The sequence below is a fragment of the Chroicocephalus ridibundus genome, chromosome 3, assembly GCF_963924245.1.
Source record: "Chroicocephalus ridibundus chromosome 3, bChrRid1.1, whole genome shotgun sequence".
Taxonomy (NCBI): domain Eukaryota; kingdom Metazoa; phylum Chordata; class Aves; order Charadriiformes; family Laridae; genus Chroicocephalus; species Chroicocephalus ridibundus.
The window spans coordinates 68,359,122-68,377,510 of NC_086286.1; the positions used below are offsets into that span (position 1 = coordinate 68,359,122).

The 18,389-nt window shown below is 36.3% G+C and overlaps 1 protein-coding gene across 8 annotated transcripts in view; it reads right to left on the reverse strand.

Annotated features, from left to right (window-relative positions):
- The window catches only part of AKAP7 (A-kinase anchoring protein 7), a 90,177-nt gene that overhangs the window by 58,283 nt on the left and 13,505 nt on the right, over nucleotides 1-18,389 (reverse strand). For all 8 annotated transcript variants that reach the window (XR_010070345.1, XR_010070344.1, XM_063329593.1 and 5 more), the window contains 2 exons: nucleotides 16,453-16,613; nucleotides 3,301-3,413 (listed from right to left, as the gene is read on the reverse strand). Coding sequence is in view for 6 of the 8 variants with exons in the window: in XM_063329593.1 (XP_063185663.1) it covers nucleotides 3,301-3,413; nucleotides 16,453-16,613 (274 nt within the window). In the remaining 2 variants the exon portion in view is untranslated. The remainder of the gene's footprint in view (nucleotides 1-3,300; nucleotides 3,414-16,452; nucleotides 16,614-18,389) is intronic.

The following is an 18,389-nucleotide window of genomic DNA, read 5'->3' on the forward strand; positions in this document are numbered from 1 at the left end:
TCTCTCTCCAGCTATATTTGATTTCAAGAAGCCAAAAATACTAACATCACATAAATTAAGAAAAAAAATTAAAAGAGAAGAAGAAAAAAGTAATTACCTTCATAAATATCAATATTTAACATCTTAACTGGTATTTCTAGCTGAAGATAGCAAAAAGATGAACTTGAGTGCACATCAAAAAGATTTTAATTTGGAGACACTGCCTTGGGTTTGATTTAGTGTAGAATAGCCTCCTTTATGATGGAGGAATTATTATTATTACAAAATAAATACCTTATGTTATCTCTATATGAAACTAGAGTAGTGGCAAAAGTTTAACATAATTTACATTAAAATATACAAGAATAAGTTATTGAATCATGCAGTTACTGCTATTTCCAGTGCAATCATACTGTCCACAAAATAATCTTGACCATGTTACCATTGAAGTTGAATGGTCACAGTGAATCAGGCCTTGTACATCACTTGCAAGTGTTGTAAATACAAAGGGATTTTTCTCACTAATATATTCTCTTTTACTAATTATATGTATAGCATTCTAAAGATATACTGTACAGGATAATATATTAAATATTCATAAATTATATTTTTGGCATTTTTTCTTGTCAGCTACTGTCTAGGCTAAGGATAGCAGATGCCATCAGCGCAATTTAGCTGCCAGTCATGTATGTTTGTATGAAATCCATTTCACAGTATTTGCAGTTCAGGAATCACTAGGTATCAAAGGATCTCCACATGTCACACAGCATTTATCAAGTGTGCCTCACAACACGCCCTGAAATAAACAGCAGTCTGGATGAATGAAAAACAAAGGGCTTGTGACTGACCTCTGGCAACATAGCAGGCTAGTGAGGGAAGCACAAATAGAAACGTTATCTTCAAGTGCACAACTCCAGTTGCTTCTTTCATTGTGTTTCATTAGGTTCTTTGTATAGAAGATAACGATACTAGCACAAGGTTCTTATCATCCAAACAATCAATTGTGGAAATAGCTAAACATGTGCAAGTAAATTATCTCCTTTATTTCCTTCCAGAAGGACACCTAGAGGCACTGTACCTCCTGACTTTGGGGAAGTGTTCAGTGGCACATTTGATCTCAGAATTGCCCAATTAAGCATGAAGAATAAGTTGCTCCCACTTATGAGTAGGCAAATAAGTTCTTTAACCTGACAAGCTGAAGGAGGTGGAGTAACCCAGATAATGTGGATTAGAAAAGAAGTTATCTCACATTTTAATCCTTTATTAATGTCTGTTTCCAAGTTCTTTGCATTTACCATTTTTATCTTAATGCTGTGCCTTCAAAGTGGAAAGCTGATTTCTTGAGATCTTCATTAATTTTGAATTCTCAAACTCTTTGCTTTGTAAATATCAGCAACAATTTGGGAAAGTTAAAATATTTTCAGGAGATATGCATTTCAAAAATGCCTGTAGCTATATTAAGGTTTGAAAAACAGATATTTTTTTTCCCCAAAAGGTAACTTGTGTGGAATTTAGAAGTCATTATGAGGAGAGTGGTTTAGCAGAGTATTGCTTCAAATAAGGAAATTTACATTAAAAAAAAATTAATATAATTATAAAGCTACAGCTGTGAACTACACTCAACTACTTTAGTTCTGTTTGCTCTTTTATATGCTTTCTCATGTAATCTTCATCCACTCTCCCTTTTTTGTTTTTCATACTGTTGTATGATCTGAAAATCCAATTAGACATTATATTAAAACCTACTATAAAATAGTTACTCCTTTTATGTTTCATGTTTTTATTTATTGTTTTCAGTAAATACATTAAACTATCTCACTAAATGCACAGACACAATGAGACAAAAAAAACTATAGTAAAGACTGATGCTTATGCCTGACAGTGGATTGACAGAGCAAAATTTACAGATTTTTAATACGTAGTATCTTTTGATACAGTGTATCTTTAGAATACCATATGCATTATCCAGCATTATGGAGGACTAAGGAAGATGATTTGTAATGACAATGACCTGGTTCTGTCAGCAGCAATGAATATCACAAAAGAGAAAGTATGCATCCTGGCTAATAGTTCATGCAAGGTAGGTAAATGTAAACAAAACAAACAGCCAGCCAAAAACAACCAAAAACCAGAATAGCAAAAACCCCACCCTGACTATCTATCTCAGATGTTTTAACCAAAGAGTTAAATTATTGAACAGCTGGTATGCTAGAAGAGCTGTGGATTTTTAAAATGAGTGTTTTAAAAAACAAGTGTTAATACAAGCAAAAGCTTATGTGAGCCTACAAATTTAATAGCTATAATATACCCCCTACAACCTGTGGACAAGTCCTTATTTCTGTTTCAGAGCAAGTATATATGCCCTTGAAGTATCTCAAATCTCGCTGCCTTCTTCCAAATGATTTCACAATACTACTCGAGTAAAGTGTGCACCTTCAGCATTTTTTAGAGTTATTTCTAAAGAAATTTTAAAGTATTTTTCTTTAATCCTTACTACTAAGGAAAAAAAACACTTAAAATATTTATATTATGCACTTTAATTCTTACTTTAAAATATTAATATTTTTTCTAAAAATTATTTCCTGGTCAATGTTAAAGAATCACATAAAACATTCTATACAATGTCAGTAATAAAAATTTATGGAGATATACCTTATGTTAAATAATACAATTTACTGTTAAATTAGTATGAAATAAAAAACTAGATATACTAGTAGTGCTTCTAATATATTTATCATCACATTTATAACCTACTTTCATGTATTTGTGTATTTTGTCAAAAAAGCTAATAAATAGGCAAGAAATAACTGCCTGCCACAGAGAATATAGAAGATGTGTTTCATCACTACTCTGAAATTCACCAAAGCATATTTGATAGAGGGAACTGACAGTCTGCATATTATGCATAATCCAAATATAAATGTCGCTGTTTATTTGCTTATTTTCTCCTATAGAATAATAAAACAAAACTGTCCAAATAAAGTGCATGCATATAATCTACACCCTAATAATTCTTCTGTAATTTCAAATAAGTACTTTCATCCTTTGATTGTGCATAGTTTCATAAAAGAAAACAGAGCGTGATATTACTGTACTGAGAATATCAAGAGTGGTAGCTTAAAGTACAGTAGAGGACTACAGTTTATATTGTAGATGTACTCATTATTTTTTCTAAAAAAAAATAAATCAGTATTTTCAAGTCTTACCTTTTCAGCTGGTTACAAAGTAGAAAGTATCTTGCTACAGCATAAGCAAATCCTTTGTTCATCTCCAAATTAAACTTTCTAGATTGCTGCTGAGCTATGTGAAATGTGAGCTCACCTGCTTACGTAGCTGTGTTGATTTTGACAACTTCATGAAGGTCAGATGTGGTTTGAAAGCTCTTTCTTCTCCTGCAAAGATGCCCTTTTCTTGAAATATCTTCTTTATAGTCTCTGAGGGGGGGAAAAATGTAGAGGTACAAAGATATTACATGATAGAATGCTTAAAAATGTGCTTTCAACTGTAATATGAGTCACAGTCGCTCCACATGGAAAAAACAAGATGATGAGTACTGAAAGGCAGAGGGATTTCTAGTTAACTTCAAAGGTACATATTATTTCATGTGAAAATAGTCTTATATTTGCAGTTAATATGGGTCACAAATATGGCTTTACTAAAATAATGGCAACTAGAAAGCTGTCCGTGCTCTCTGCTTTTGCTATCAAAATAGGAAATTAACGTTAAAACTGTTCAGGATTTACTCTCACTGAAGTTTTGGAAACTTCAGGGAAACTGAGTACGTCACAGAACTGTCTGTCTTCAAAAATTCTATTCTGTAGTGAATTCTATTATCTGTATTTGGGTAATCTCCCACGCAGACCAAAGGAAATTGAAAGCTATAAATTCTGGCACTGGATTTACATGGCGGAACTAGAGAACGTACCAGGTATGCTGATGACTTTTGGGTTTTTTTAAGCTTCACTCTTGCCTTCTAAGCTAATTTCTTATTTTTAATATACATTTCTCTCTGTCTACAGCCCAGGCCAAAGCAACTCTACTACACTGACCTAGTTTACTATTTCCCAACTCTTCTGCCCAATGTAATATTTAATTTCTTGGAAATAAATTTTTGGTATAATTTTTGAATTATGTTCCATATTTCCTTCAGCTGAAATCCTTCACATGAAAAACTTATGGTTTAATTTTGAAAAAAGTTTAGATAAAACTGATAAAACCTGTGCCAAAAATAATACCAATAAGTAGAATATTTCTATTACTGAAAAACAGAAAAATGGCAAAATTTTTTTTTTTTTTCTTTGCAAATACAACTTCCTGTTTTTCAGTAGCTGTAGGTCCAGCTGACTCATACTATCCTTGAACTAAAAATCAAAATAGCGGAAAAAAATAAAATTAATCCTGTCACATGAATTTAATCAAACCCTACCATAACAATGTATTTGCATTTCAGTGTATTATTTTCTGGCTCAATAGTTCAGCTGTAACAGAAAGATCCAGTGCTTTATTCTCCTACCTGGAAGAAAATGCATTACACTGGGAAGCGAACAGCATAGACAGCTGAAAAAAAATAGGGAAGGCCCAAGGAAGAGTAATACAGGCATATAAAGCTGGCTCACACAAGTCTGCCAGTTCACGCTCCTGTAACACGTCATTCTGGAGTCCTTACTCTTACCATTTTTGTTTTCTATGCTGTTTAAGTGAGCTACTTTGAAATCACACTTATGAAGAGATTTTACAAGTTTATGCATTACTTTCCAACAGAAAAGTTCTAGAAGAAGCTCAGAGTATGCACTTGGGACCTGTAGATCAAAATTCACTTCTCTTTCTCTGCTGCTTATGGTTTATAACCTTAGGCTCCACAGTCTACACAACTAAAGTTGGGATTTTGAAAGAAGCCAAGGAAATCAAAGACCCAAATACCACCTCTTACACAGGCCCACTTGAAAGTTCTCTTTCAACCTTTACTCCTCACTCACAAGATGCTGATTCATTTAAAAAAAAGAATTAGCCCAACCTTTTAGTCAACACACAGCATGCTGAAAGGACAGCCAGATTAAAACTTGTGATGCATTTACACAATGGTAACAGAGGTCACATTACTATGACAGATGCTGAAAATACCCTACCAGAACGGTTGAGGTGAAAAGGGACCTCCAAAGGCCGTCTGGTCAAACCCTCTTGCTCAAGCTGGGCCACCTAAAGTTGGTTATCCAGGACTATGTCTGGAAGGGTTTGGCATATTTCCAAGAATGGAGACCCCACAACCTCCCTGGGCAGCCTGTGCCAACACTCGGACACTCTCACAGTAAAAAAGTGTTTCTTGATCTTCAGAGGGACTCTCCTGTGTTTCAGCTTGTGCTCATTCTCTCTCTCCCCCTCGCTCCATGTATGTATATATGTATATACAAGTGCAACTGCTATACAGATCTATAGATCTATGTATCTAAATACATACATCTGTGTATCTAGAGCTATAGACCTACTATGTAGCTATATATCTATACACAAGTACAGCTTACCTACTTTTACTATTTTAAATTGTGTCTGTGGGAAACATTTCTAAATTTACAGTGAATCTCCACTAAGCTGTTGTGCAGCTGTGCACACCAATACTGCTGAACAACAGATTAACATATCAAAACAGAAGACTACAAATAAGTGTTTGCGGCTTCTTCAAACTGAGATACGGAAGTCAAATTAAGTCTTTTAGTTATGGTGTGCATGTATTTCCATGCATCCAATGGCCAGCTTATTTTCTGATGTTAGTAAGCTAATTTATTTAAAACTGAAATTATCTGTAACAAAGCCATTTTCTGGTTGCTTTGTTTGGTTCTCTGAACTGCATCGTTTGGGCACTTATTGACTTTGATGTTCCAGAAAAGGATTAGTATTATCAAAACTAGGTTTATGCTACGCTGTGATATTCTGACTCAGTCTTGGGGATTGTAGTCTTTTTTCTCCCCTAAAAGCTCAAATTCTTTCTGCCATCACGTCTTATGCCAATCACCGTCTTACCTCCCACTCTGCAATTACGATCTGTGCTGGTGAAGATCTGCACCTCTAAGGGTGTCCCCCCACCTCCAGTGAGAGCTTAGTGTCGGACCAGTGGTTTGCCAACATGCATCTGATCACAGAATTTTAAGCCCAATGTTTTCAACGGGGTAGACTGATCACTATAAACTATGTTAGAGTGGGACAGTAGGGCTGAACAGCAACCACGTGGCTTACACGTGTTCATTTTGTGCTAAATAGCTTTGTTTGATTTCTGCTTCTATTTATCTTTCTAAAGTCATCTTACTTCATACCTGGCAATTCTAATCAAGAAAAAACATAATGAAAAACTGGGTCAGAGGAAAGAAAGCATAACCTCAGAGAGAGATTGCTGTTTTAAAGTTAATAGATTCTGGGGGGCGGGGGAGAGTGTCCACACATATTCTCATGGTGATCTGACTTCTCACACAGCTTTGTCATGGCATAGATGCATTAAACATCAAAGGCTCAAGAGATTGGCCACACTTGCTGGTACTAAGATAGCCCCAGTTTTGCAGTTTTAACACTTGGGGAAAGTGTGACATTTTACTGGTTAAGGTAACTTACAAACATAATTAGCACGATGTTTCCTTCTTCAGAGATAACAAAAATAGAAATAAAACTGAGTAGATGGAAGTGGGGGGAAAGAAACAAAGGAAAATGTTTTCCTGAGAGCACAGGAAGGTTAGAAGATAATGTAATGCTATTAATATCCATGCAGCTCTTTGAAGAAGTGGCCACAAGAAGGGTTTTAAAACAAATGGGGAAGGAAGCATGGATGCTGTGGGCAAGAGAAATTTCCAGGCTTATGAGACAGCATGAAAGTGGATTTGAAGACTGGGCAAATACATGAAGACTAAACTTTACGATGGGGATTCCCTGAACTGAAAGAAATTAGACACTGGTTACAAGAATCATAGACAGACAATGCCCACGGGTCTTAACAAATGAGGATCTGCCATCTTTTCCCCCTGACATCGACATTATTAGCTAGACTGAAAAAATCAAACAAGATCTGTGTTTTCCCTTATGATTCTCAGGCTGACCAATGTTTGCAGCTTCAAAGTATACCCTAGAAAAGTTAAGGCTATTTTTACAAGCTCAGTGACTTCCTGGAACAAATTTTTGGACAGCTTTCAGGCCGTCTTTCATGCAATTTGAAGTACTCTGCAATACCATTTTGTACCTTATTTTTATAATGTCAAAATTACTGAATGTCATCTGCCTCTCTTACATTAGATGCAGCTGAATCCATTAGACAACTGTTTCTCCATAATTAGACTTGAAATGTGATATATGAAACTTACCCAGAACAGCTATATACTGGAAAGGCTCAAAAATTCAACAGCTAGATCAATACTGAATGATTCATAGAAAAATTGCATCGAGCCATATTCAGCAATACAAATAGCCATCATCTTTTCCAAAATTTCATTAGATGTGGAAAACTGCTACACATGTACATTTTCAGCCAGTCTATTTATTTCTGCTTGTCTCTAAACCATGTTCCCTCAATTAAAAGGTTTGGAATTCAGAAACAGTATTCTGTCTCTTTATTGAAGCTAAAGACCAAGCTAAGTATAGATAACTTACAATTATAACTAGCCTGTTGAGTCATGTTAAAATTTTTTAAGTCCTTAATTGTTTAAGAGTATTCTATTGGCTGTTGGTTAGCAGAAGTTTGGGTTTTACAAAGAAGATCTGGTCGTCCTTCCTTTCCTAATAGCACAGAGCATAATGCACTTGCAAAGTCTTACAAGACCTAATTTCCAGGGACTCGAATGCCATCTATTAAAGAAGCTAATATTTATCACTCAACTATATGTCACCAGAGGTGAGCACCATGAATTAAAAAAAAAATAAATATTTTAGATATCATGTTATGCTTGGAATATATAATCAAAGGATGCATCAAGCACCAAACTCTCTACCATCAAGACCATTATGAAGGCTAGTATCAGCCTGAGGAGTGTCCCTGGCTGCTGCCTGACAAAAACTACTGACTCCCGAACACCTCAGCAATCTGGAATCTCTGATGAAAAAAAAAAAAAAAAAAAAAAAAAAAATATTGGCTAAACCAGGGTTAGTCACTACCTCAATTTCCCAATGGTTCTTCCACTGCTACTTGTTTATATATTACTTTGGCTTTCCTACAGTGAATTGTCGCTGTACCATGCCACTATCATATATCAGTGAGCTATTTGGTTATTTCAAACACCTATCAGCAGTATGGGCGGGTTGTTCTTTTTTCTCCATCACCATGCACATATATAGAAGCAAGATGTGCTCATTTATAAAGTAGGATCCAAGGAGCAGCTGGACCAAGTGATCCCCACTTTGTGCAGAGATGCCAATATGTAAGGTAAGCCTTAAAAGACAAACAACGATAATGTGAAGGCTCAAAGTGCTGGACTGAAACAGAAACTCAGGAAGGACTTCATGATGAAACTCGGTTCTTTTACTGGCTTTAATCCATTCCAATACTTCCTAAAAGTTTGCCAGTCACAAAAGAAGTGGGTGAGAATAACTGCTTTTAAACCACATCGGAGTCATTGTTATTCGGTGTTTCTCAGCACAATATGAAGAAGAATGTAAATGAAAATCTAAAAGCATTTTCTGTCCTTGCTTTCAGACAACCGTACTTTTCATTTTTAGCATTAAGGAACAAATGTGGAGACCACTAATGGGTGTTTTAGAGGAACAAAGGCAATGAAACATAGTGAACTGTACATCCAGTTTCATTAAATAATACAGCAGGGATCAGCGGCCCTTGACCAGTTCATCATATGTATTCTGTACAGCAGGATGTTAACAATCAAAAAATATCTCATAATAAACAATCAAGGAGAAATTAAATGGCAGATTCAGAGCCAGGCACGCACATGGTTAGTTTGTTTTATACATTTCACATACACAACTACAGCGAGAACAAAAACCATAATAAACACCAAGGTGCAAAGATAAAATACTACGACAAACTGAAGATGGTTCAACCTCCCTAGTAATTGAGTAAAATCCTCGCAACAATTTAAAACTTTGTTTTCCATCCCACCTGACTACACAACAGCAAATTAGAGATCACCTGGTCTGTAAATGCCAAAATCCTCCCCTAAGATTTACTTTCTCCTTGCCTTACAAACATACTCTATTTATTCCTGCTACCCCAACTTCCCTTCTATTAAACCCTCATTCTTCTCCTTGTATCTGCCCTCTCTGTACCTCGCTGAAAGTGCCATTATACAGCCAAATCCATTTTTCTTAGCAAATTGAAGAGATTTTTTCCGTTCTGACTCCTTTCACAGACTCCTTTCATCAAAATTTTAAGACCCTGCACAAAGAGTTGTAGAGCCCAAGGGCAGGAGAGGCACTGCAATATAGCGCCCCAAAGCTAGGCCCCATCCCAGCCTATTGTTCTTGCATATCTACTGCAGCCTCTTCTACTTGTCACGTGTCACACAGAAAAGGCGAGCTAAGAAAGAGATTTGGCAATAGCACAGCATTTCACATTCACATGCAATAAATGCTGAGCTCCAGAGTAAACTGTATTTAATAACTACTACCTGTTGGAAGCACAAACTCATAAAACTAACTGGCGTTATACTAGGTCTTAATAGTAACTCTTCATTTTCACTAAAATGTTTGCCCCTGTTGTCAGCATTTGTCTAGGGGTCTAAAGGGTCTAAACCAAAGAAAACTGTTATGTAGCGCAAAACTAAATTAGAAAAGGTTGCATGCAGAAAACAACGTAACATCAAAAGGCGTGAATAGTGCTCAGGTCTATTGGAATCAGTCCTTGATGTAAGTAAGTACAGCAGGTCTGGGCTCTTGTAATGGAATGAACAAAAAAATTGTTGGATTTTTTTTCTGCTGGTTATATTCATCACACAATACAGCGTGTATATATATTTACTGACAGAAGATAATTATACTTGTGAAACAGAACACTGCCACTTTCAACTTTAGAACGTGCTTCTCTTGTTACTGTGGATGAGCCAAATTCCTACACATCCCAGTTAAGTTCCTCTACACACATCAGTAGGAACTATAACTAATGGCACATGAACTAGAAGAAAACCTAACGTGTCACAGCAGTACATTTTCAATGCAACTGTTATGTAATGGGACTAGCAGCTTTTTGCACTTCATACAAATCAGTTGTTTTAATGGAAAATTACAACAGTTTTGTGTTCTCAATTTTTCCATCATGTGAAAAGACAAGAATAACTGACAAGCGGCAAAATTCATTTATCTTAGCTTCGGCCATCTGGAAGTAAAGTGAACTAAATTAACTGAATTAAACTATTTTTCTAGGCTCTCTGAAGTCAGGGCAATGTAACTCACCCTAAAATAGATGCTAAATGTGTGGCTTCATAATTTTTGAAGAAGCTCATAAACCACCATCCTTGCCAAAACAGACTGTTCCTCTCCAGCCCCATGCCAGCAAATGCTCCCATCTTTTGTGCCGACAGTCATGTAGCTGTACAGTAAACTGCATTGGCAAACTGAGTAGGTTAAAAATTAGCTGGCAAAGGTAAAAATGTTAATTTAACCACAGCTGAATTCATCATGCGGCTGCACAAATCCCCAGCACAACAAAAGAGGCTGGACTGCTTTGGTATGGTGGCAATGACAGGTTATGCTGGAGTAAAGCTGTGATGTACCTGGAGAAGAAGATGGCCAGCATAACTCACTTTCCATTTCTCTCTCTCTCTAGTAGGGACTGTTAGGAAAGTCAATTTAGTAAGATTAGACTAGATGTCATTTTTAGAAAACTGAAGTTGGGGGAAATGACTAGTTAGGTGTGCTACATGACTGTCTGGTGCAGTCCTAACAGTATGAAAATATTTAACCCAACAAATCAACATTTCTTAAAAACAAAGGACCAAGAGCATGTTAAATAGTTATCTGCATAAACAAAAGAATAACTTTTTTGTTCATGAAATACAAGCTCCCTCTGATGGTCAGATCATAAGATGCATCATTCATCCATAAAACCAAAATCTGCAAATCCTACAGGCAAAAAACAGGATTCACTTATTCATTTTATCAGCTTCAAATAGCATTTTTGTATTATCAAAATGAAAACTGAAGCCAAACAATGCATTACCTTTTCCAAATTCACTTAGCACTTCAATATTCTGTAGGGTAGCAAAGCACAAGAAATGAAGAGGTTTGTTGTTTTTTTTTTTAAAATCACTGTAAGTGTATACGTTGATTTTAGCTCAGAATTTCTAAAAAGACTTGGACAAATTGTGATTAAAATAGTCCTCAAATTTCTGTCATAACAGTTTTCCTGTTAGTATTCCTGGTAGATAATTATACGATGCTTATGTCTTTTAATGTTTTGTTGGGAAATAACTAGCAAATCACAACAAACAGAAGATCCATATTAGCTCTGCTTTTCCTGTACTTTTGTGTCAAACTTACATTTACATTGGCATTAGCAGACATGCACTTAACATTATAATGCTGTACCACATTCAGATGTTATTGGTATCAAACAAATTTCCATATAATTTATGGAACTAAATTGTCTCTTACAAGAAGCTGATTTAACTTCACAATTTTCTATTGTTTGTGTTATCAACATCCTTTAATATCCACGTAGAACACAAAATAACACATTAAGTCAAAATTCACCTTAGACCATAACAGAAACTAAACACAGTCTTAAAGTAGCAAAACATCAATTCTGTAACAAACTAAACTTAGGTCTTGCCAAAAATCAAACCAGCTAAAAATCAAACAAGCTAAAGAAGTGATCTCTCTTTACTGTTCCATGGACAACAACAGGATTATTAACATCCTGCAGGCAACACTGTATGTTTATTTTCTTTCTGACAGCTTCAGTTTTAAAATTGCAGTTTTCTAGGGATGCAAGTGATATCACAGGCAAGCCGTACTAGGAGCCAGAATAAACTTGTGACAATTAATTTCTGTCAAATATATATAACCTCACAGCAGTATGTATGAAGAACTGATAACAATCTTCACACAGATCCTGACAGTAGCAGCCCAGTAGAAGAGTTCCCAACATTTTCTCTTGCAAGCGTCTCTCTAAAATTGTGTATCCTATCCACAGAGCAGGAATAACAGGCATAATTTTCACATACAGCCTGTTTTGAATTAATATGTGAAATGTATTACAGAAAATAAACTCAATGGCACATTTCTGCTAATATGATTCTTTATGTCAGAAGGTGTATCTATTGTGTCAAGTACAGCCTGGAAAGTACTACATGCTCTTTTCCCCAAAATGCAACACCTTCAGCAGGAGGTTTGGCACTTAGAGGACTATCTGCTAATGGTTTGTAAAAACTGCATAAAAACTAAACTGTGTTGTAATTAACTCTGTAAGTGTATTCTTACGTTAAAGGAATTATACATGTGATACAATCAGGGGAGGAGGGAGAATCCTAATGACTCTCCTGTTTACATCATCAGTTCTGAGGGGTTCATATGGATTCTTTTGTTTAATATTTTTTCACATTCCAAAACGCACTGCCCTGAAGGACATCTGTGTAATAAGAAATAACCTATTTTTATCAGGTTAGTTATATTAAATTATTTGCAATTTAATCTAATGAAGACATACGTAGAAACTATTTAGTGTATTCATTTTCTTCCAACTCATACCTGGCCTTTCCACTAATTTAATATTTAAGTAAGCTAACTTTTGAAACACACTTGTATAATCTTCAGTGTTACATAATTACAGATCTAAAAGCTTTTTTTCTGGGACAAACATCAATACAAAAACTGAATTTGCTTCCATGAATTATAGGTTACCCGTTATGAAATTATATTAGCACTTCCAAGAAGGCACAAAGAGATACTCTGAAATCAGGAGCAATTCAGAAGCTACAGTTATAACAGTCACTAAGAAATGTTAAGATAGCATATCCTGAAGTCATATCCATTAAACATTTTGAGTCATTTTACCATTTTCTTCTGGTAGTGTTCAGCTCCCTACCTTGTTTCAGAACTAAATCCAGACAAACAAACATCACTGTATAAGTTTTCAGACTGAATGACAGACATAAGGCCAAGAAATGATCTATTTGGTTGGCAAAAGTAAGCACAGAAATAAGAAACATTTTTACTAAACAGTGGTGTTAAGTGAAAATAATAATATACAGCTGTAGTTCTAAAAAAAAAGCAAAGAATGCTCACCAGTGAGCATCAGCAGTTATGCTTTACAAAAAAAACATAGGCTTGCTTGTTTGCTAAATTTGACTGTACTGGGTTTGTCTACTAGGAAGGACTGTCAAACTGAAAAACAAAGGTTGAAATCTGACCTCATATTTTACTTGTCTAATTCTCATCAAAATCTGGTTCACTAGCCTAAGATGTGGTAGGTTGGACATGGCTGCACACCAGGTGCCCACCAAAGCCGCTCTACCACTCCCCTTTCTCAGCTGGACAGGAGAGACAGAATATAGCGAAAGGCTCGTGAGTCAAAATAAGGACAGGGAGAGATCACTCATCAATTATCGTCACGGGCAAAACAGACTCAACTAGGGAAATTTAATTAAATTTAGTACCAATCAAATCAGAGTAGGGTAATGAGAAATAAAAACCAAGTCTTAAAACATTTTCCCCCTACGCTTCCTTTCTTCCAGGGCTCAACTTCACTCCCAAATTCTCTACCTCCTCCCCTGCAGTGGCACAGGGGGATGGGGAATGAGGGTTGCAGTCAGTTCATCACATGTCTCTGCTGCTTCTTCCTCCTCAGGAGGAGGACTCCCCACAATCTTCTCCTGCTCCAGCGTGGGGTCCGTCCCATGGGAGACAGTCCTACATGAACTTCTCCAACATGAGTCCTTCCCATGGGCTGCAGTTCTTCACGAACTGCTCCAGCGTGGGTCCCTTCCGCAGGATGCAGTCCTTCAGGAACAGACTACTCCAGCGTGGAGGGTCACAAGTCCTGCCAGCAAATCTGCTCCAACGTGGGCTCCTCTCTCCACAGGGTCACATGTCCTGCCAGGAGCCTGCTCTAGCATGGCCTTTCCAGAGGGTCACAGCCTCCTTTGGGCACCCACCTGCTCCAGCATGGGGTCCTTTATAGGCTGCAGGTGGATATCTGCTCCACTGTTAACCTCCATGGGCTGCCAGGGGGACAGCCTGCCTCAACGTGGTCTTCAGCACAGGCTTCAGGGAAATCTGCTCTGGCGCCTGGAGCACCTCCTCCCCCTCCTTCTTCACTGACCTTGGTGTCTGCAGAGTTGTTTCTCTCCCATATTCTCACTCCTCTCTCCAGCTGCAGTTGCACAGGTTTTCTTTTTTCCTCCTTCTTAACTATGTTATCCCAGAGGTGCTACCACCATTGCTGATGGGCTCGGCCTTGGCCAGCAGTGGGTCCATGTTGGAGCCAGCTGACATTGGCTCTATCAGACATGGAGGAAGCTTCCGGCAGCTTCTCACAGAAGCCACCCCGATAGCCCTCCCAGTATCGAAACCTTGCCATGCAAACCCAATACAGATGTGCAGAAAATCACTCACAACAAACTCCTTTATTTCCTGCAATTAAAAGATATTTGGCTCTCCATGTCTAGAAACTTCAATTACTTTGGAGTTCTTAATTATTAATTATAAACTTCTCAAAATCAAAAGTTACTGTCACTAACAGAAACCATTCATCTCCTTTCACAAAAGGTACTGAAAGGGAACACAGTTTATGAATTATCTCACTGTTTATAAAACAGCATACATAGAATATTCTGTCACCTTTAAAAGAAATCTAAAGACAAACTCAGGGACAAGGATGAGGAAGCATATAGTCCAAAGGACTTAAGAAATACTTGTTAGATTCAATCTTGGAATAATTACGGGATTATTTGACAACTGAAGCCTCCCTGGAACTGTAAATACTGTTCAATTTCTACCTTATTGAATATTAGAAATACTTCTCTGTTGAGCGCTGCTTAAAATAATAAAGTATCGCCCAGTAACAGCATAAGCAATTTGGTAAGCTGAAAAGCTCACAGCCTTCTATTCAACCTTTCTTTCAAATGGAAGTTAAAAAATACTAAACATTTTCTAAAGGCACTTCAGAAATTAAACTAATAAATAGCTACAGAAGGCACTGTATTAATAAAGACTTCTTCCATTTTTCCTCTGTACTGGACTGCAAAGAGGTAGCGTGACAGCAGCAGTCTTTGCTACTCTGCAAAATGTCCTCCATGGGTTATTGCACTATTAAAAAATCGTGTGACCTCACATTCCTCAGAGCACAATAGATAATTCATCAATACTGAAAAACTCTTTTAAAGAGTCTTTTCAAGGAATAGTTGGAATTGCCGGGATAGTTTTAAAGGACACCAATGAATTACAGACAGTACTGTTCTCTGAGAATTTTTATTTAATATCTGTAAACAACATAGTTCAAGTATAGACTTACAGACAGATTAAAAACTCCACTCTACGTTGTTTTGCTATAGGTACCGACTGCTTTTTCTCAGCTGATATTTACACTCCTTTTAATTTATATATTCCTAGTGACTTAAACTGTATCTCTGGATGCATTTTATCTGACTGGCAAAGGCAGTGGCCTGAGCTCCACTGTTGAGACAGAACAGAGAGTTTCGCTCTTGAAGTGAATATGTGGTTGAACATGCATACTAGCATGTACCTGCCACGTATTTCAGTAACTTTCTAATTGCTAAAGGAAGGCAATTAACACTGAGCAAGCCACAGACTGTTAAAAAAAAAGTTTTCAGGCTAAAGCAGCTTGGAACCCAACTCCATTCCTCTGGCAGATGAGTCATGTCCTCCTGAATTACACTTATCCTCCAGGAGTGCAGAGAAAGTCCAGATTTTACTTTATACGTAAATGGAACTACATGCATCAAGTACATATATATATACACATAAGTATGTGTGTGTGCATATGCGCTTATTCATGTGCGAGTGGTAAGTTACAATTAATTCACTGAGATTTAAGAGTGATATGTATAACATACAGGAAACACAAAACGTCCCAGAGCACGGAACAAGAAAAAATGTCACTGTCTCAGTGCTCTATTCAGCATGAACACAAAGGAGAGAACTATGTGACTTTGCAAGTCAGGTAAGATTGCATCAAAGATACAGTTCTTAAAGTCAGTAAGTATGAATATAAAAATTGAAAGGGGTATAAAAATCAGCTGAGAAACTGCACACAGTACTTGGGCCAAAACAAGGTAGAATTGAGCCTTTACATCCATCTACAAACGTGCACTACATTTTTTATATATACTAAATAAAAAGGTATCAGAGAACAGTACTGTCTGTAATTCATTAATATCCTTTTGAACTATGCTGGGAAATTCATCATATAGCCTTTGCAGCTGTTAAAGGTAAATTAACGTTGACTAAATTAGCACCAGCTTATCTTAGTCCTCCATTCTCATGTAGGTAGTCAAAATGTCTTTAAAGCACTTAAACTATATTCATAAGTTGTACCTGCTATTTCCATAAGTATAGTTCTGTGATCATTTTCCGCCAACTTCACAAATCCAACTTCATTTTTGAAGTGATCAATTCCTTGAAAAGACAGTTCCACGGTTTTTCCTTTCAGGAGTTCTTCTACAAAATCCTTGCTGTCTGAAAGAGCACTAGCTGCTCTGTCAAGAGGAAAGAAAAATATCTATGTCAAAGTCAAATATATTAATACTGTTTACATCGCTATTAATCATTCTATGCAAAAATCTCATGAAGATTTATTAGTATCAATTTATTATCTACTCAGGTACTTCTGCACTACTTCCTATCAATGCAGTCAGCATTATTATTAGCATTCTATAAAGGTAAATTGGTTCATATACTCTGCTGTAAAACCACAGAAATAATAAGGCAGACCTAGCAGCAATTCCTCAAAGAGTTTATCTCTGTCCTCAAGGTGACTAGATATTAAGATGATAATTCTCTGTTACTCTGTGCATCCCATTTAAATAAGATGCTTACTCAGAAGCATTTGGTTTTCCATTCTTAAATTAATTCACTTTTTTCATCTCTTGATAGCTCAACTGAACACTCTTAAGATTCTGCTTCATTCAAAGTTACTACAGAGTGTAGTGACTATATATATATAATGACAAAATTATATGGAAATTACTATTAAGCTCATTGAGAACTGTTATTAAAAGAAGTACTGTCTAAATTGATACTTTCTTTAAGAGATAAGTAACATGCACAGATAATCTACATATAACTTAAGAAACAGGAGCAAACCTGGTAACCTTTCAATAATCATTTTAATTAGCCATATTAAGTGCATGTACTATTACATGAAATATTTGTTTTGACCTGCACTTGAAGTGATTCACATGCTAAGCAAAAACTATATAAACATTCTTAATGTCTTCAAAAGATCTCTCACGTGCTTACAGTTTTTAATTCTATTCAACGAAACTGAATTTAAACTGTTCACTAAACTGATGCTGACTTTATAAACGCTAGATGGCAGTGACAGGTTAAAAACTCTCAAGAGAGTTTATTTTACTTTTCCTGTGCTAGCTGGATGAAAGCCATCACCATGATTTCTAAAGTTGGCTAAATTATATTCTTTAAGCCTGCACAATTACAAACAACCCTATGCAAGTTTCCATTGTGTTTAACAAGATAGACTCTTGATGACAACTATGCATTTAATTGAAACATAGGCCAGGTTAAGAGAGACGTTAAGGTTGATTACATGACGAAATATCCTTGACTGATACAGTCCTCCTGTGTTTTATTTACAGGGCTTAAATCTACAATCTAGAAGTACTTTAGCTCCTATATAACCACTTTAAACAACTTATTCCTTGGCAAAGATATTTTTCTTTAAGCATAGTCTCTGCCACTTACCTACCCTTTTACCACGATTAGACAAGTCTGTTCCTATGTCTTCCATATGTTGCTATACTTCAAGACCTTTCAAAAACCACCTTCTAATACTGATTATACTTGTCAGATTACTTCACAGGGAATCATGTATAGATTTATTTCCCATTGTGAACACGAAAATTGTTCCTAAACAAGTACAGATATTTCAAATACAGAGTCAAAGACTGCAGCGGGCTTTTAAGTTGTGAATCATGCATATACCTGAAACCCATCTCTGGATTTTTTGCATCTGAGAACCGGTACACAGAGAGTTATGGAAAGCTCTGTTCCCCAGATGAATAAAGATTTATACTTCCATACTGTAGGGTATGCTGCACAACTCACTGACCAGCTCAACTATACCTGATGAGGTCTATGAAAGGTCAATTCAAACAGTGCAGTGTGTTTTCAGTTTAGCTTGTGTCTCTGAAGATTTAGTTCTACTTTTTCTTTTATATATAATCTTCTAAACACTAAAATATTAGAAAAATAGTTGTCATCTGACTCTATAATATTTTGTATTTTCATATTCT